Source organism: Mytilus edulis, chromosome 14, assembly GCF_963676685.1.
Source record: "Mytilus edulis chromosome 14, xbMytEdul2.2, whole genome shotgun sequence".
Taxonomy (NCBI): domain Eukaryota; kingdom Metazoa; phylum Mollusca; class Bivalvia; order Mytilida; family Mytilidae; genus Mytilus; species Mytilus edulis.
In genome coordinates, this window is record NC_092357.1 from 20,778,041 (window position 1) to 20,799,357 (window position 21,317).

Consider the following 21,317-nt stretch of genomic DNA (forward strand, 5'->3'; position numbering starts at 1 on the left):
CGGACCCTGAAAACGTTTTTTTTTTTTTTTTTTTTGTTGTTGTGTATATTGTGTAGGCCTATTCATGAAATCATATTTCTCTGTCATTTGTAGAATAAAATAATTTCCCCTATGTATTATTGTCCTGCAAACAACATTTCATATAACATATATACTGTTCACAGGCAAGTTTTTATTTTGAATTATTGTAATCTATGATGTGCAAAAACTAATTTTAAGTTTGTAACTAGAATATGTTTTCCATTAACTAGCTATGCGTTTAATATGTTTATTATCATGCTAAATTATATTATTATTCAAAATATTACCATTTCTCCGAAAAATGTCTGTACCAATATGAATATAAGGAGATGTATTATGATTGCCAATGAGAGAACTATCGACAAAGGTTCAAATAAAGTGGATGTAAGCAATTATAGGCAACTGTACAACTTTAACAATTAGAAAAACCCATACCGCATAGTTGGCTATAAAAGGACCCTACATGAAATCTGAAACAATTCATTTGAGAAATCTAACGGCCTAATTTATAACAAAACATCATGACAGATTTATGACAGACATGAACCAACAACCACTGAACTGCAGGCTCCTGACTTGGGACAGGCATATAACGTGAAGAATGTGACGGGGTTAAAAATGTTTGTGAGCTCTCAACCAGTCACTTAACCTTGAAGTGTGTTACAACACAACATATTAAGTAGTACAAACTATAAAAATCAGTTGAAAGGGGCCTACCTGATTCCATGTTAGGAATATGCGAATTATTTTCCACTCTTTCTGTTGGCTAATAACGTTTGATTCTAACAGTTTTTATAAACTTTTCCCGTTTTGAATTTCCTTGGAGTTCAGTGTTTGGTTTTACTCTTTTTTCATGGACCCAAATGTCATGACTATCGATCCATATAATGATAGAATATCCCTATACAAGACAAAATTTCATCGAACACTATTTTGCTTTAAAATTTGATCTCTGCATGGTGGGTAGTTGTCTCATTCTAAAGTATACCACATCTTCCCGTTGTTTTAAAATTTTGAGAAAAAAGGTTTAAAATAATTTGTTGGATATGCGGATTTTGGTATGTTTTATCCATGGCTATACAATGTATTTCTATATAAACTATAATTCCTGTTCCCTTTGTAAAATATCAATGTGACATCTTTATGTTTCATCATTTTTCCCTCCGGAATATGTCTATCTAATATTGTACTTAATCGTAAATGCATATAAAAAAAATTGTTTTGGCAAAGTTGTGGTTTGTAAACTATATGTAGAGTACACTAGTTACCACCATACCTCTCTTGAGGTGAAAGTATAATGGGAGGCCTAGAAAGGCGAGAAAATCAAGGAAAAAAATCAAAAGGAAGATAAGAGAAGGGAAGGTAGAGAAATGAAAGAATAAACAAGTGGAAGGAGAGAGTTGATGTAAAAATGCGGCATAGGGTGACCTACGAAAACTTACTTATACATTGTCATAGTCAAATATCGACCAGAGGTTGAAGTGCTGTCATTGGGCGGTACCCTGAATTTTGTAAACGTCAAAGAGCAAAAAAGCTAGACACCTATTTAAGAAAGGAAAATAATCGTAGAATGAGTTTTTGTTTTCAGATGGGAAACTAAGAATATTACATTTGTAATTAAAGCAAACGAATCGTTGTCTTATCTTATTTTATGTATTTTGTCCATCTGACGATAACGTTTTATTCGAGTTCTCGTGAATTAAAGTGTACTAACTGTTAATCTTGATTTGTCCATAGGTGTTCAGTTCTTAGTCAAAATGATTGCAAAACATGTTTTGAAAGTTTTTGTTTAGCGTTTATGGTCAAAAGTTCTCGGAAAGCCGTTTTTGAGTAGCTAAATTTAAGTCGTCAATTGTTTCCATTAGTAAGTTCCAGCAGAAATATCGTCTTTAAATCTGTAAATCTAGTTATACCTAGCGCAAGAAGTTCTTTTTCTGTCAATTACTCCCAATTGATACGATATTCCCGTGCTTGCATTTCCTATCATGATTTTCTTGATAGAGGGTTACTGCTCACAAGGAAGCTATTAAACCAAGAGTTCCAGATGGTGAAGTTGAAATCATCCCTTCGTAAATAATATTGGCTCTCATTGAATATTCCTTTTATAAATGAAATCGTTTAGTTTGAATATTGATAGTTTTTCTACTTTCGATTTGAGTTTGTTGCATTGATGCAATTTTTTTCCAGCTTCTTTTGATTCGAGCGTCACTGACGGATCTTGCACTTGCACATGACTTTAATGTAACGTTTGTGCACACCAATAACACCGAAAGAAAAATGTGTTTAATCTTTATCATTCTCAACCGAAACATTCTTCACATTTCAACTTTCTTCAAACCCAAGGATGCCGTTCGTGAATATATATCGGACATGAACATATCAAAAAGCAATAGACGTATTGTTTATTTACATATGTTACAAATGTTGTTCGGCTACATCATCGTAAGGGTCTATTCGGAAGTGTAAACCAGTAGGAAACTTACAGAACAATCACATTCGATTATTGTAGATCATATAAGAATTGTTACATAAAAATTACCTGTATTTATAGAAAAACAACATTATAAGTCCAATTATAATAAGGAAAAAATCAACGCATTGTGCATAGCTTTAAAAGACAGGATGAAGTAAACAGTGCACAGGTGTGGTAGAGATTTGGTGAACCCAAAACAGTGTACATATCAATCACAGAATGACTAGCGCACAGGTACAAAATTGCACTGACCGACGCAAAGTATATACGTACTGCCTAGGCAAAGTTTGCTTACTGGTATCAGGCATCGAAGTCTCAAGATATTAGAAGACTATAGAAATATTTACAAAGTCAAAGAATATACTCTTGTACAAAATCCGGTAATCACCATATACACTGAGTACGTGACACTTTTTATCAAAGCGTGGGAATGATAGACACAAATGTATAATTACTGCAAGTGCATGATCATTGACTCACATGTAGTTCGTCGAGAGAGTAAAAACACACTCGTCTGACAGTTTAACTTGAGACAAATCTTATGTTACATGACAGTTAACTTATTTCAATACCAACGACCTTACTAAGTTTGATTGATTGTTGGTTGCTTAACGTCCAGTGAAAAAGATTGCATGCATGTTCAGGACGATACTGAGTTTAATTGAGTTTGACATCCCAAACATAAAAGTTAAGAAAGCTTCAAACTCTTAACATTACGATTGAAACCGCAAGATAATACACAACATGAGTTGTACTTATTTTTGGTAAAATTGGCATTTCTTATAAATATGCGTACATTTAATTTCGCAATATTACCACAAGTATTAAAGCATTAATAATGATTTAAATTGTGTGCGATGTTGTCCCATGTACATTTACTCCACATCCTTTTATTTTCTATTAACGAAATTTAATTCTCTATTTGTTTACCAATATTATACATAATAAACAAAGATTACTCAATCGTAAAACAGTCGTCTGCGCGATTATTATACAAATAAGAAAATGTGGTATGATTGCCAATGAGACAACTCTCTACAAGAGACCAAATGACACAGAAATTAACAACTATAGGTCACCGTACGGTCTTCAACAATGAGCAAAGCCTGTACCGTATAGTCAGCTATTATAAAAGGCCCTGAAATGACAAACGTAAAACTATTCAAACGAGAAAACTAACAGCCTGATACAAAAATGTATATGTACAAAAAAATGAACGAAAAACAAAAATGTTACACAGCAACAAACGACAACCAGTGAATTACAGGCTCCTGACTTGGGACAGGCATATACAGAATGTGGTGGGGTTAAACTAGTTAGATGGCGCCAAAACCTCCTCCTCACCTGTGACAGTGAACAAGAACATGCTATACAAAACAATAAACGAAAAACAGACATGATAAAGAGCAACAAACAACAACTACTCAATTACAGGCTCCTGACTTGGGACAGGCACATATAGAATGTAACGGGGTTAAACGGGTATGAAGGCGCCAATCCTCCCATAACCTGAGACAGTGGTGTAACAGTACAAAAAACTATAAAAATCATTTGAAAAGGCGTAATTCATCAGATGGATACAAATAGAAATTCATCTAACAACACAGATTGGACGTGGACGGGTACTTATACATCCTCATAAAGGTTATTATACGATCCGTGTATTCTGGTCGCCATTTTACGTGTACAACATGATGCATGTGACGTAGGTTTCCTATCCTGTTTGAAAACGATTTTTATATATTCGGTATTACTACAAATTACCAATTTCCTTTGACACAGAACGAAGGAAATGTACCAAAGAATAAACTATCAGAGCCAAATTATTCTCGCTGAAATGAAAGCCCATGATTTTCAAAAAGTAGGCTAGATAAGAGGAAGAAACTCCCGTACGGAAATGGATTTGGAAAACGAGGCTATTTTCAGTATTGTACATTTAGAGATGGACCATGATGCCATTCGAATAGACCAAGAGACTTCATGTTATAAAAGGCTCAGTTAGAACTTGAAATTGTCTGTGCAAGTCGAAAAAGGTTGAATTAACTTCGATTTTATTGCTATCATGTTACTTTTTTGTAAATTTACTGTAAATATAAACTTTAAACATTCAAAACCCTGTTTTGTTCTGCCCACACCTATCCAACATTGATTTTGCCTTTCGTGTGTTTTTGTTAAGAGTCTTGCTTCGACCAAACTTGCGCTGGTGTACTTATTTTTTCATTTCATTAGAATGCTATTGATTTGTTTAACACTATGATACAGAATTTCTTGTTTTTGCTAGAACAGTTGTATTAAGTTTCAGTCTGACTAAAGCCAGTCCCCACTATCCATTTGCGTCCCTACAAACGCTAGTGGATAGTGGGGGCTGGCTTTAGTCAGACTGATCAGGCACAAAGGAGAAGCACCAAATACCAAAGATGAAGGACCATTTTGCCTGCATTTATTTCACTACAAATTTCAAAACGTCTTGCAATTTTTACTTGCATGTTTCTTCGAATTATGGAGTTTCTTGCATTGTGACATCCCAGTTTCCATTGAAAAAGCACGAATAGTACGAATTCCAATGACGTTCAAAAACATTTGATCTGACCATCAATGCAAAGCATATCCAAGCCCAGTATGTGTACGTTTATGTTCCAACTATTTTATAAACGCCTGAAAATAGCCGATAACCGAAGTTTTGACAGATTTTTGCAAAATTTCAGTAATTATCCCCAAAATGTTTTAGAAGGACATCATTAACCAAAATTATGTTGGATGCACAGCTATGTATTGTCTTTTGAATACAAAGGATTTTATTTGGTTAAGGGATGTCTTTTGATACAAAATTTGAAAAAAAACCGTATGCAATTTTGTATTAAAACGGCTTGAACAACAGTAAGTCTTCCCGAATACAATTTCGGTGAAAATAAACAAAATTATGAAGCAATACTATAATCATTTGATATACACTCGTTCATATTCAATATCCAGTAGGATTTGGCAACTTTTAGAGTTTGACCCTGTGAGTAAAACACCTGTAGAAAACTTATTTCAAACGGGATAGCAATTGCATCCTAATTTTTACGCAGATGTTGTTTACAGAGCCCGGGATTTGAGTTCGGTCCGGTTTAACTTATCGATCCTTTAGATAGACTTATCCTTAAGGGTTACCAGCTCAACGCTAAAATAAGATCTTTGAATATTGTTTTTTATTGGTATTGATATTTATTTTGTTGTCTGTAAATTGAAATCAAACTAAGTATTATTTGTTTATGCATAAATTATACTCTGTATTTTGGCATTGCACAAGGTCATGTTTTTCTCTGACTGTTAATGACCTCTTTACACTAAATTCATTGGATGTTGGATGTGTACTGATTGATGTTTTACTCTTAGATGCATGAATTTTGTTTTATTAGTTCTTATTAGCTTTGCACCAACTGTCAGTAACTGCGAGTACTCTCAGATATGTACTGAGTGTCTTTTTGTTGTGGGGATGTATAAGTACCCTGCCACGCCCACTCTATGATTTGTTACAAGTAGATGTATTTCTGCTTTGTATCTATGTGACGAGTTATGTTGTGTTACGTTGTGAAGACAGACAACTTTTCCAATTTAAGGTGGTACCTAACACTACAGGGAGATAACTCTGTAAAGTCAGCTAAACGTTTTAATTACGTTGTGTTGTAAAAGGATTATTAAGCTTCCCAATGATCAAAATTGGTGTTTGTCAAACTGCTATATAACCAGTGTAATTTTTCTGACAAAACGGTTGGTTCAAAATTTTTGAATTTTTTATATTTTTGTTAAAGGGTCAAAGTAAGTACTTTGACAAAATTCTATGAAAATTAAACGAGCCAAATTCATTTTAGTGCAAGTGTTGGGTACCACCTAAATCAACATAAAAAAAAGTTGTTTTTTTAATTACTACATGTAAAAGGATCAAGTATTTTCCACCAAGTTTTAAATGGAAACACACTGTTTTTTTCATTTTCCCTTCTCTACCAGATTTTTTTTCTTTGTCTCGAGAATATTAGAATCAAACAATTTGTTGTGATCCGAGCATATAATTAATAATATAAAACAATATATATGAAACTCACCAGGGTTTATTCAGGTGATACAACAATAATACATAAAATACAGTAATAATGGAAATAAGCAATATGTCAATGCATGTGGTAAGGTGAAGAGTTCGGAATCGTGTGTTCTGTGTACTACGTCACGGATACATGATAAGGAACATGTAAAACATGGACTGGTTCAGTACTATATATTGGTGTTCAGCACCACACTCGCCCTATCTCAGTAGAACCAGACCAGGGGTAATTATAATAAATAGAAGGAAAGCATTGTCTGTCAAAATTAATCCATATAGAAATGTCTGAATAAACAAGGTCTCCTATAACACATCAGATTTCAATGTTGTATAAAAGTTCATACTTAAAAGTACACATGTTAAACGTTCTATATTCCTTTTAATAGACGCTATCAATGTTTCAAAGTACATGGAATATGCAAAACAAACGGTCATAAGAATAAAATGTCTCTTCCTCTCTGGAAACATAATCTAATACGGTATATTATATAGTTCGACAAAGTTACGCAATTTAATAAACGAAATAACAAGATGACGAGTAAGATAAATCCTTGGTTTGGAATCTAAAAGATATGTTATACACTGTCATTAACTGTTAACATTAACACAGAAAACGGAATATTCATAAAACAACTCAAGGCAATGGCAATCACTGGTAGGTTCCACGGGTAGTTTACGTGATAGTGTACGAACGGAAATTCTTTAGGTTACAATTGGCACTTCATGAAAGTGTAAAATTCTCTCTGTAAAATGTAATCCAAGAGATTTTCAAGAGTGGAATATTCTAATAGCATTGTGATAATTTGATGACGTGAACCCAGCATAAGCTGGCAGCAAAGAAGTCTTCGTCAAATACGGAACGTTCTTCTCTATGTTCAATTGCATGTCGGAACTTCACATCTCCAGCAGGTCGTGTGTGGTTCAAAATAACATGACAAAGTTGTCTTTAAGACGTGGCAACCCATTTTGGCCTGTGTCATTAATCCACATACAAAACACTGATGTGGTAAGCTCCAATAAGAATTTATCAATTTCCTATCAATTGCTGCTAAACTATATGCAGTGACAAGAGATGCTGCGGGACCTTGGGCCCCTGCAGATCTCTGTTGGGAGACTCCCTCGCGACGGACCTTATGGTTATCTGATGTTCCATCTGTTATGTCCACGTACCTATTTTCATCACGGACCACCTTATTAGAAAGGTCTGTTGCTATAGGCGAGATTTCACTAGCAGTATTATTGACAATGTTTACAGTATATTGTGGTGTAATTTCCATGACGTGTGATATTAAGACAGGTAGGTGGTTCTGTATGAGGAGAGTATCATAATCGTCCTCAGGCAAGGATTTCCTTTTCATTGTTTTGAACATAAATGAATTTAGAACATAGCGAACCAAGTCTACCATTGCGCTGCATACAATCAGACCATGCAGGCCAAGGTTGATTGTACCGATCAAATATATGACACGAATGGTGAATTGCCCTGAATTGGCAAGGATATCCGTAAGTAGTTGAAGTCCAGTTCCTTTTAAAACAGCAGTGTCAATGGTAGCCCTGATTTGTATGGAATTTACAGCTACATGTACATCTAAACTTCTACCAACAGTTTTAACAATAAGCTCATTATGGCTCTCTTCCTCTTGGGTCAGGCGTGAGCCTAGTGGCCTGACCCTGACCTGTTTAAAGATTGGTCTTTTTGTGAAATCGAGGTCCTCTAAAAAGTATAGTCTTGTTCTTTACTAGAACTTGAACTACTTTGTTGTGAGGGGGAGTGTGAATTCTGAGGACTCCTGAATTTCAATTGTGACCTTGATGGAGTTGGTGATCTGACATAAATTCTGTGAGGGCGCATTGAGGGGGATTTGTAATATTCTCGGTGCACCGCAGGAGGTAATTGTCGTTTACTACTTTCATCTTTTAATAACTGATTAACTACAGATATACAGTCTTTTATATCTGATTGTACCTTTTCAAATGTCTGACTGTTCAGTGAGGCCGTGGGCCTCTGTGGACAATGATCTGAGTCGTTGATGTATGACATTTTTACTTGTCGTTGGAAATATGATTGAGGACTGCTAGCGTAAGTCATACTGGCTCCATAACTGGCTTTCTCGGTAGGTAATGAAGACTTGGTCCATTTTAATGCTCCACTTATAGCGCTGTGATTTGCCTCTACTATTCTTCGGGATACCTCCTTCTGACGTTCCTGCAGGAAATATTCCCAAGATATATTGAAAGAAATAGTGAAGATTGGCACCTTCAGCGGTTGAGGACTCATATTTCCTCCCCTGGCATAGGACTGTTTCAATTGGGATGGTTGTCGGTCAGAAGAGTCCTCACTTGAAGCAGAGGAGGATTCCCTGTGGCAGCATTTTCGTTCTCTCCACTTGTGTCTGTCAGGTGTAAGTTCACAGTTGGTCTTAACATAAGTGTTGTCCACAGACTGGACATGGGAAGACATTACAACTGGAGTCGTCAACTGTAATGATATTGCAGTTATATTTGGAGTGTTCGTAATTGATCCCGAGTAGAAAGCTGGAGCTGTCGATACAGCTGATCCAACAATGTGCTGGACTCTCGGAAGCAGGTTACTGCAAGACCAATTTGGTGACAATTTGGGTGCAGGGCAGTCTTCAACTGAGATAGGGTAATACTCTGAAGACGGGACCATTGTCCCCAGACCAGGATAACCCGGTAAGACAAAGTAATTTAGTTTTGTTTCATGGGTTCTGGTTATGTAATGATCTGCATCATATAAAGATACTGGCGGAGCCAAAGGCCCCTGTCCAATTGTAGACATATCAAACTGGGTTTGAATGGTGAATGTTGTGTCCGACTGAGCTTGCCCAGTGTAAGGAGTATCCATAGGCGGAGCCAAGGGCCCCTGATCAACAGAAACTTCAGTGTTGGGTTTCTCATGTTTTTGTTTAACTACTCTTGGTGCAGTATCAATCTTGAGAGTGGTTTCTGCTGAAGCACAAGGGTTTCCCATGATGTCTTTGTTCATAAAGTATGAAGTAGATTTACTGATAGGTGACACCACGCTAAAGTCCTGATATGGTGTTGAACTAGCTGGAGTGCTAAGACACTTAGGTTGAGTTCCAAATTGTTCATCAACCTGCTGGTTTTTATGTTTTATCAAAGTATCTAGCTTTTCTGGAACTTCACGATGTTCGTCCTGCAATAATGGTATGTGATTTTGGAACTGGGTGGTTGACTTTATTAACTGGCTTGTCTCCATTTCAGTTAAGCGGATACCTGATGTTCCAGTAGTCTCTTCCGTTTTGTCAACTTCAGCCATTGTCTTATCTTCCTCTTGTAATCCTGAAGTTATAATGGACTGTAGTCCTGAAGTTATGATGGACAAGTCCTGTTTGATTTCCTGTCTGAAACTCACTAGATCATTATGTATTTTCTGATAAAAGAATAACATGCCAGGTTCAATGAAATATTTCTTTAAAGTTGATTTTGGCACACCAGTAATGCCGGACACTGTATTAAAGTCTATGAAATGTGAGGCATCTCTAACCTCAAGTATCTGTATGGCCATTTCATTGTCTATACCCTCAACTGATTGAAGTTGATCCAAGGTGGCATCCATAAGTATGATAAGTTTTGGCATTCTAAAAATTCGGTTAAATTGAATGGTTTGTTATGATTGTTATTTCAAACTACTAGTAAACTGTTTCGTGAGTATGGTGTCTATGCCTGTACTTTATTTGTGCACGAAACGGTGCTTGTCATCAACCACGATGCATGTACTGTATTTGTGCACGAAACGGTGTTTGTTATTAACCACGATGCCTGTACTGTAGTTGTGCACGAAAGGGTGTTTGTCATCAACCACCTTGCCTGTACTGTAGTTGTGCACGAACGGTGTTTGTAGTAAACCACGATGCCTGTACTGTAGTTCTGTCAGAGCATGCGCAGAAATCCAACTTCCGTCCTGCTCAATTTGGACAAGATACAGCTAATGGCTATTCAAAATGGCGACTCACTAAAACGAGAAACTAGCCAAGCATTAAATTTCAACAGTGAATACAATGTGTAGTATTGACTAAAAAGGTACTAAAACTTTCCAAAATTGATGGAGGTTTTAATTTAAAATATAGCCTTGCTATAATTTGCAATAATTGAAAGCAAATGGTGTGAAACGTACCGTGCAGAGCGGTAGTTTCAAAATCAACAGATTCGAGATGTCGACGACGCCAATGTTGTGATCCGAGCATATAATTAATAATATAAAACAATATATATGAAACTCACCAGGGTTTATTCAGGTGATACAACAATAATACATAAAATACAGTAATAATGGAAATAAGCAATATGTCAATGCATGTGGTAAGGTGAAGAGTTCGGAATCGTGTGTTCTGTGTACTACGTCACGGATACATGATAAGGAACATGTAAAACATGGACTGGTTCAGTACTATATATTGGTGTTCAGCACCACAAATTTATTAAAAAGAAGGCGTCTGGAAATTTTACGAGATATTCAACAAATTGCATTTTCTTTTGCAGAGTGATTTAGCTGGCAACATTGAACAAGAAAAACAAAGACTGAAAAAAAATCTATTTCTGTTTTGTCAAATTTCAACATTATACAATGGCTTTAACCTGCATTACTAAAGACATACTAGTAGAGATATGTAGTGATTTAGATAGTGATGATATGGACAATCTAAAATTCCTAATGAAAGACGTGGCAGGTCTACATAAGTTAATGCCAGCAACCAATGCCTTAGACTTGTTTAGTGCTATTGAAAACAATAAACATGTTGCCTTTCATAATGGCCGGTTTCTTGCAGAATGTTTTGAGTTAATGGGACGAACAGATCTCGTCGGGCGACTTGGGTTGAACCCAACTCAAATTGAAAAAGAAATGGGCCAACATAATGACAGTGTCAGACCTTTTAGGTAATGATCCCAGTTATCATATTGACCATGTATATGTAGTCCCAAATATTTCAGCTGTATTGATGAGACTGCCATCAATCCCTACAGCTCTAATGCAACAATAAGATGGCGAAGTCCACTTTTGCCGTCTTGCTTATCTCGTTTGCTTGCTTGCAAATATCGTTTTACTCGGAACCCTTCTAGTGCTTACCAAGCTTTAAGGAGACATTATAGAATACAATATCGGAAATGCTCTACTTTTATATCATTATTATAAAGTAAGACAGTACAAATATCGGCAAATGTCAGACGTTTTATTTTATTTTACAAAGAAATCAACACGAGATTTGTTATTCAAATATATAAACAAGAGTTACATGTATCACCATATATAGGAACTAATATTACAGGAATATAGGACATTCTTAAAATTCACTAACGAAAGCCCCAACCTGATTTTAAAATTACAATTAAATTCGAGTTACTTTCTTGAAATAGTTGGTTCGCTGGAGTGCATAGCAGCGGTATGAATTTGAAAGTAAATTATGTCTTTCTTTAATAAACAAATATTCCAGCTTTATACAAGAAAAAATAACATTTACAATTTCTAAATGCATATACATGTTTTAAACCAACTAATATCTTTAAATCATCAAAAAATTAATACCGCAAAGCGTCGACCCTTCAATGAGCTGCATTGCAAGACGCAGTTCTACTGCCGACAAAGGAAATAACCTGCTTCAAATTATAATTTTAGAGTAACAAACATGATTTCGGAATGACGTATCATACCAGAAGTGATGAAATAGTACCTTATTTTACAGGATTTTACTTTACAAAATATCCAAAGATTTGGCATCTGATGACGTAGAACTTTTAGCTTCCTTTTCTCCCCGTGTATTTAAACTAACGCAACAAGAGAAAGCAACTATCAAATCAGCATTGGACCTATTTGTACTTCTAGAAAAAAGGGGGATAATAGAAATAGATCATACAAATCTATTGAAGGAAATGGTGAAATCTCTGGAGAACAGAGGAGACTTGGTAGATCTCGTTGATAAGTATCAGGGTATGTACAACTGAGTCAAGGAAATAATAAACATAAAATTAAACCTCACAGAAGTATAAAAAAAAATAGGAGATGTGGTATGATTGCCAATGAGACAACCATCCACCAAAGTTCTAATTAAAATGGTAACCATTTTGTATAGAAGTTGATGAGCTGATTAATGATCCAAGTAAAGCTTCTATTTTATGAGTGATAGTGAAGGTATGCACTCTGTGATGGAGGGATTGGTTGAATCTCTAGAGCATTCTTGGAGACTTAGTAGGTCTAGTTATTAAGTGTCAATGAACGTGTTGATGATGATTATGTTTACGTTCAGTGTCAAATGATACAGGCAAATCATGTCACCAAAACGAAATAAGTGTATGACATTTATCCGAAGTCAATTATAAATAAGTCTAGTTCGATATGAAGCTCAGTAGTTCACGCTGTTGGATACACATATCAAGGAAAGTCGCTAAAACAAAAAAAATCACACGTTAAAACATTTCAGTGGCGGATCCAGAGGGGGTGGGGGGTTCCGGGGGTTGGAACCCCCCTTTTTTTTGGCTGATCAATGCATTTGAATGGGTACATATAGTTGGACCCCCCCTTTTTATCCTTGGTTGGGAACCCCCCTTTTTTTAAAGGCTGGATCCGCCCCTGCATTTCCTGGTATACATACGTTTTCCGAGAATGTTTGTTGCTTACAAAGTATTGTTGTTTACTACATTACATTTATATTATATTAAACAGTTAAAAAAAATGCCATTCACATATATATGGCCAAAAACTATTTTGTTTTGTTAATCCTTGAAAGTGACAACACAGACAACATTGTTCTGAGTTCCATGTTATTTTTCACAAATTACTAGTAGTTTGTTTCACATATAACATTTCTTATTTTTATTTAATTTCCAGGCAGACTTATCCCTCCAGGTAAAGTCACATAGTTACATAGCATTGTGTTTTCTAATATAATATATATGATAAAATGGGAATTAGTAGAGGGATGTTAATTGGGAGGTTGGGTGTCAAGTTTTCATTAAACAAATGTGCGATTTTGGCAAAAATTGTAAAGATAAAAAAGAAAGAAAAAAAAACAGTAGATCAAAGTAAAATGCCGCCGAATAAGCATACAAATGTTTGAGTCTCGAGACTTGACAACACTGGGTGTACTGTGTTTGTAGTTGGTGTAATTTGTCAAAGTGTCTAATGATACTGATAATACAAGTATATAGAAAAACAAGAACATGTGGTATGATTGCCAACGAGGCAACTTTCCACCACAGTTTGAATTAAGAAGATATAAACAATATTAGGTCACCATACGACCTTCAACAATAAGGGAAAAAAAATCTACTGTAAAGTTCACTATAATAGGTCCCGACATGATAATTTACATGACAAAACTAACGGTTTAATTTTTAAAGTTATTTTCACCCCCACATGTGTACACCTTAAAAAAAAAAAACAAAAAAAAAACAATAACAATCAAACATAAAACAAATAAGAACAACAACAACAACAACAAATGCTTTAAGATAAAATGCATGCAGGACCGGTATTCTAAATATCGTGTAAATATGTGTGAAAAAAACAATCACACGTTAAAACATTTCCTGGTAAACTTATGTTTTCCGAGAATGTTTATTGCTTACAAAGCATTGTTGTTTATTACATTACATTTATATTACACAGGTATAATGAAATACATCCGTAAAACATTCGTATCACGGACGTTTTACGGAAAAATAGTACCACGTCCGTAAAACGGATCTTCCGTATTACGGACGTTTTAAAACATCCGTTTTACGGACGTTTTTTAAAACGTCCCTATTAATGCTGTAAAAGCACAGGTTTTATTTTCATTAAAAAAAAACAACTTTTAAAATATTTGCTTTATAAATTTCTTTCACTTTGACATTAACAAATTGATATATTAACGTGATAAAATGGTTTAAAAGAAAATATCATGGTTTTATTTATAATAAATATTCATGTTTTTGACATCCCGTCATAAATTGAGGGTATACTGCCCTGCAAATAACTGCATGAATTTGTCTTTTTCGTGTTTGTGTTACTGGTATGATGTCTTGCAATAATGGTGCCTGCTTGATATATCTATGAATGTCAACAAAAGTAAATGTCATATATACATCGAGCGATGTCCGTATATCGCATGATCTTCACAAGTGTTTTTCTGAGTAATTTTATACGTGTATCACATAACGTAAATATTGTACAACCAAGAAATACCCGAAAGTGTGCTTAGATACTGTCACATATCATGTTTATAAGTAAACTGAAAGGCATGTTTTACATACACATGTAACTTGTATATGTAAATATCTATATTATGCACAGAAGGATATACATCGTTGAGACAGCAACCCAATGACCAAAAAAAAAGCAACAACAAACAAACAACATACAAAGGGCAATATAATATGTTGTTTTCGACAATAGATAGGTGTCTAAACAATATGCCAATATCTTAAATCTCACAAGTCTATACAAGTTGCAATAGATTAAACAGAAACAATGGAGATGAGCTGTCAACAACAAATACTCAAAATAAAATATGACAGACTTGTCAAACAACCACTTACTAGGTTTCTTGGCTATGACAGTGAAATGAATACATGGAAGGGTTAACAGTCCTTTTGATTCATGCGAAAGAAGAAAATTCAAAAAAATAAAAGTGTTTGTATTACACTGCAAGCAAAGACAAATTAATGAGAAATGAAAATAAATTTCATTTGGTGCTGTAGAAATTCTTGTTGGTAGACTTTGTCTTATAAAATTGTTCCGAGTTCCATGTTATTTTTCACAAGTTACTAGTAACTTGTTTCACATAATATTTCTGATTTTTATTTGATTTCAGTTATAGTTCGAGACAGACCTATCCCTCCAGGTAAAGTCACATACATGTTGTTACATAGCATTGTCTTTTTCTAATATAATATATATGATAAAATGGGAATTAGAAGAGGGATGTTAATTGGGGGGTTGGGTGTCAAATTTTCATTAAACTAATGTTTGAGATTTTGGCAAAAATTGTACAGATCAAAAAGAAAGAAAAAAAAAACAGTAGATCAAAGGAAAATGCCGCCGAATAAGCATACAAATGTTTAAGTCTCGAGACTTGACAACACTGAGTGTTTGTAGTTGGTGTAATTTGTCAAAGTGTCTAATGATACTGATAATACAAGTATATAGAAAAATAAGAACATGTGGTATGATTGCCAACGAGGCAACTTTCCACCACAGTTTGAATTAAGAAGATATAAACAATATTAGGTCACCTTACGACCTTCAACAATAAAGGGAAAAAAATCTACTGTAAAGTTCACTATGATAGGTCCCGACATGATAATTTACATGACAAAACTAACGGTCTAATTTTTAACAATTCATATTACGAAAAATAAATATGGATTTCATATGCTTGTTTTAATGTATTATAATAGAAAAACAAAGTTTTGTCAGGAATTATATTATTTATATTATTGTAGTCTTGTATTGTAAGGGTTGAGATCTCACAAACATGTTTAACCCCGCCGCATTTTTGCGCCTGTCCCAAGTCAGGAGCCTCTGGCCTTTGTTAGTCTTGTATTATTTTAATTTTAGTTTCTTGTGTACAATTTGGAAATTAGTATGGCGTTCATTATCACTGGACTAGTATATATTTGTTTAGGGGCCAGCTGAAGGACGCCTTCGGGTGCGGGAATTTCTCGCTACATTGAAGACCTGTTGGTGACCCTCTGCTGTTGTTTTTTTTGGTCGGGTTGTTGTCTCTTTGACACATTCCCCATTTCCATTCTCAATTTTATTGTTTCGGGGCAATACACAAAAAACAATCTAAGGGTTACGGATTCTTTATTTCGAAGTATATATTGTAATCCAAAATAATACCCTGTAATAACAATACATTATATTATTGGATGTAATCCAATTAGAAAACTATATAGCTTTAAAATATTAAAAACTCGGTGGCCGAGTGGTATACCTACTATAGTTCTTCCACAGTATCACTAGCCTGACAAGAGAAGCAAGCAAACGCAGATACGATAGCTGTTTGATATTAAGACAATTTTTATTGGGACTGGTATGAATTTAGGAGTTATCGTCCGTCGCCAGACAACAGGCCCAAGACCACAATTAATTATCCCGCTTTTCCTACGAATGTAGTTCCCTTTAATTAATAAAAGTGTATTTTTTCTTTATTTTTTTCTTTTCTTTTCTCATACATTTCTTAGTTTTTATGGGGTGGAAATGAAAGAAGAGAGATAAAATAAACTTTTGGATGTTTTATTGTGATTGAGTGATTTTGATATGCAAAGAGTGATTAGGCCAGGTGTAAAAAGGTATAAATATTAACACTTTTCGGAACATCTCTTGACTTGTCTATAGGGGTATGGATGTGTATTGGCCAAATCTGTAGGATGTACACATGCAATTTTTCTGAACGTTGGATATATTTTTGGACTTGTACTGTACATTACACACACAAAAAATTAGACAAAAAACACAGGGAATTTTGTTTTAATGCGACAAAACGTTATAAAGAACTGATAGAGGAATTAATTGTGGTCTCGGGGCTACATGATGCATTCTATATTATTGTATTTCAGGTCCGCCTGTACCAATTTATGAAATGACGTCAAAACCTAGAGGTATGGTGCACTTTTTCACATGACTTTCAAATGTAAAAAAAAACACGCTTATTTACCATAATTTCAAACATCTTTATAAAAATGTATGCATAATTATATTCATACAGTTTTGATCCCATAATGAAATTTTGATGAAAATTTGCATATAGGCTATGTTTTACCTGATCAAATCAAATATGTAATAAAAAAATATACCATTATGTGCTACTTTTTGAGTAAATTGAGGTTGAAATTTCAGATATTTCCTCAAAATTCGGATTTATTGACGTATTTTTCCTTTCGACAGAAATACATAACTTTTTTGTTTTAAAAGATAAACACAAGCTGTTTTTTGCTAAATTATTTGTAATTTCTGTTTAATTTAAATGTTCTATAAATTTGTACATTTTATTTTTACAAATAACTCATATTTATCAAATGTTCATGAATGTAAAAAAAAAACGTCATTTTTTACTATATATTTATCAAATTTAAAAAAAATTGCACTATTGACTTTTTCATGAAAATTGGGACACATAATCTTCATACGTATTAAAACCAAATGTCATTTTAAAAAAGAGGGGTCCATGAACTCGTTTTCAAGTTAAATCAGTTTGAATGATAAAAACCATTCGAAAACTGAATCTTTTTCCGATAAGTCACAGTTTGTTTGTTTTGAGATTGTAACACAGTGATGACTGCTGTACCCATATTTTGACTATTTTACCTATTGTGTCTGTTTTGTTCACGCATCGTTGTAAATATAACGGAATTTGATGCGACTGTCATACAAGTGAGAGGTTTAGCGCTATAAAACCAGGTTCAATCCACCATTTTCTACATTTGAAAATGCCTGTACCAAGTCAGGAATATGACAGTTGATGTGTTTTGTCATTTGATTTTGCCATTTGATTAGGGACTTTAAATAAAGGTCCAATCTAGAATTTTAGCAACAACAAAAAAAAAAACGACGTCCTGAAAATCCGCCCCTCTTCTATGTACAAAACAACAATATTTATAAAGCGAGATAACCAATGGGTAGATCATGCCCTACCTTGCTCCTGTTTGCCGATAGTTTGGACAAGGAAAATTTCCGTGAAAGTTTTTGTTTATGGCTAAGAAACTGATTTTTTTTTCTTGAGCTCTCGAGTTGTAGTGTGTAAGCAATTTTAGAATCTGTCTTGCAGCCACTTCCTCTTTGATCCACCATTTAACTTCAAAAAAAAAGGGGGGGGGGGGGGGGGTTATGGTTTTTTTGTCTGAGTCAGAACCTTTTTTTGGTCATCTGCTTGACCACAATATTTTCTTTAATCAAGGTTTGGGATCCCAATGTTTTTTTTTGGAAAAAAAAAGCTTTTGAAGTTTAATGGTCGGTCCCTTATTTACGATTACATGTAAATCATGAAAGTGCAGGTAAATAAAATTACAACGGCAATGAGCTACATGCAAGTCCATAGCAAATCACCGGCGCCAAAATACAAGTCATAAAAAGACAGATTTTATTCCACAGAAAGTTTTGATTGAGCATTGAGAAACATTTAGATTAATTAAGCTGCCAATTGATAAGGGAGCTACCATTTTTGTCTGAGAATGATTTTTAAAAAAAAAGTTTTTTGACGCTATCACTCAAACTATTTTGTTTAAAAATTTAACACTATAAAGTATGGGGAAAATTTGGATTCAGAATATTTTTTTTGCTTGACCACAATACTTTTTTCTTCATCAAATTGGGGATCATAATAGTTTGGGGTTTTTTAGAAAAAAAAACATACCCCTCCCCTTGAAGCTAATTAGTCGTTCCCTAACGCAGTGCAAAACCATAGATTAATACAACATCTTAAACATATATGTTTTTGTCTGACACAAATCGCAGCATGTTTTTGATGGCAAATACGTGTTATAAAGTATTTCGTGTCTATATTTCAGGAATATGTGTAATAATAAATAATAAAATTTTTATCAAAATGAAGGCTAGAGAAGGTACAGACGTCGATCAAGGTAAATATATTTATTCATTGCATGTACTATTAATTTATTTTCTTAAATAACAAATACAATTGCATTCAATACAGTACAATACAAACAGTTTATTTACGTCTCACTATTTATATTACAAAACATAATACACGAATACATAAAATAATATAAAATATTAATGCCATTCTAAAAGGAATTATGAGAGACGGGATTAAAAAAAAATAGAAAATTAATAATAATAAATATCAATGTACAGCTAGATATATAGAGATTAATACATGGCCTTTTCCATATCAGCCTGGGTATCATCCCGAGACCCCCATATCAGCCCGAGACGGAGTCGAGGTGCTGATATGGGTCGAGGGATGATACCCAGGCTGATATGGAAAAGGCCATGTATTAATCGCTTTATCATATACTTCCGACAATAGTTTTATTTATCATATACTTATCATAGATATGATAGCTTTTGCATATGTGTAATGGGCGGAAGTGCACAAGCCATATCTTCCCACCCGGGCTGATAACCCTTATCAGGTGCACCTCGTGCAAAAAACCCATATCAGTGCCTCTCGTGCAAGTTACTTCCGGTGTTTCCGGTATCGGTTGTTTACTTTTCCATTGTGACGTCAGATGTTTTTTTATGACGACGTCAAAATTTACGGGAACTTTTGTGGGGATAGTTTAATACTTGCTAACAAATGCCATTGACAATTATGAATCATTTTATAGTACAACAAACATGGAGTAGTAATGATCGTAAAACTCTTCCAAATTTTTAATGTTTCATCAAAAAGATTTTGGCACTATTGATAATAATACTATCACAGTCACTGGCTAGAACAATAGACAATTTTTCCAGATTAGAAATTTTTTTAAAAGTTTGAATGTTCTGACAAAAGAATTTAATAGTTCATTTCGCAGGTCATCGTACAATGGACACTCTAACAAGACATATAATGTTCCTCATTTTCTACAATGTTTTTACAAGTTTCGCAAGTTCGTTGTTGCACGGGTAGCCTCTCAAATCGTCCAGTCTCTATGCGGATAGGTGCAACACCACACCGATACTGCGCGTATGTTCTTCTATGCGATGGAACTATAACTTTGTGCATGTATTTCTAGGTGTGTAATGCCGTTTTAAAAGTGCTATAGGTCATCAACTTGTTTCCATCGTTACCATTCCTTTGAGATACAGTTTTATTAAGATATTCTGACCCTTCGTCGTAAAATTTAGATAAAAGTTTGTCATATAGTACATTTTTAACTAAGGCTGTATTTTTCGACGTTTAAATAGGATCATCATGTCTGCTGATAAAAATTGTTGACGAATTCAATGTATAGTTCCAGTTTTTTTTACATTGACGTGCGTTTAAGCTACAAACTTCTGACCACTTGAAAATTTTGTAGTTAAGTATATCGCGGTCCATGTTTTTTTAGTCTACACCACTGGTTATTGACACTGTTCCAATGTTTTATATTAGCCGGTATCCATCCTGAGTCACCGACTATCGCCGTGTTTGGTGTATAATCAACCAACACCCATAAAAAAGCAAATCGCTTTATTCTGAATAGCGTTTCAAAAGAGAAGATTGTATCACCCCATACTGCAGCTCCATAGCTGATAGTGCTCCAAACTGTTGAATCGTATAGTTTGGAAAATGTGCGAAACGGAAAACCTCTAAACGCATTATGTTTCGAAATTAAACGTCCTTCAGCTCTGTTGAGGATCTGGTAGTCCAAATGTTCTGTTAATACGAGTCCAAGATAGGTATACTTATCGACTGTTTGCAAAGTTGAATTTCCACATTTAAAATTTGATGCAGATCTTGGTGAAGAATTCGGACGGAAATGTACGACATTTGACTTGTTTCCATTCATTGTCATTTTATTGTTGACGCACCATATATTCAGAGAATCCAATAACGTTTGCAGTTCGCTTTCAGAGTTGGCAAATAACACTAGGTCGTCAGCATATAATAACACCGATAATTTTAATTTTTTTCTCCGCTAATATCAACTCCAGAATTTTAAGATGTTAAATGTGTCGCAAGGTCATTAATGTAAAATTTGAAGAGTAACGGCGACAAAAAAAAACAGCCTTGTTTTAGGCCACAACTCAGTCTGTTTTTGCACCAGACAGTAGCTAGCGAACAACAAGCC

General features: G+C 34.5%; 1 protein-coding gene across 1 annotated transcript in view; it reads left to right on the forward strand.

Annotated features, from left to right (window-relative positions):
• Nucleotides 1-11,184: 11,184 nt before the first annotated feature.
• LOC139504034 (caspase-3-like) overlaps nucleotides 11,185-21,317 on the forward strand; it is a 33,506-nt gene continuing 23,373 nt past the window's right edge. The window contains exons 1-6 of the mRNA XM_071294089.1: nucleotides 11,185-11,495; nucleotides 12,299-12,543; nucleotides 13,441-13,458; nucleotides 15,407-15,436; nucleotides 17,157-17,198; nucleotides 19,104-19,175. Of these exons, the coding sequence (XP_071150190.1) occupies nucleotides 11,185-11,495; nucleotides 12,299-12,543; nucleotides 13,441-13,458; nucleotides 15,407-15,436; nucleotides 17,157-17,198; nucleotides 19,104-19,175 (718 nt within the window). The remainder of the gene's footprint in view (nucleotides 11,496-12,298; nucleotides 12,544-13,440; nucleotides 13,459-15,406; nucleotides 15,437-17,156; nucleotides 17,199-19,103; nucleotides 19,176-21,317) is intronic.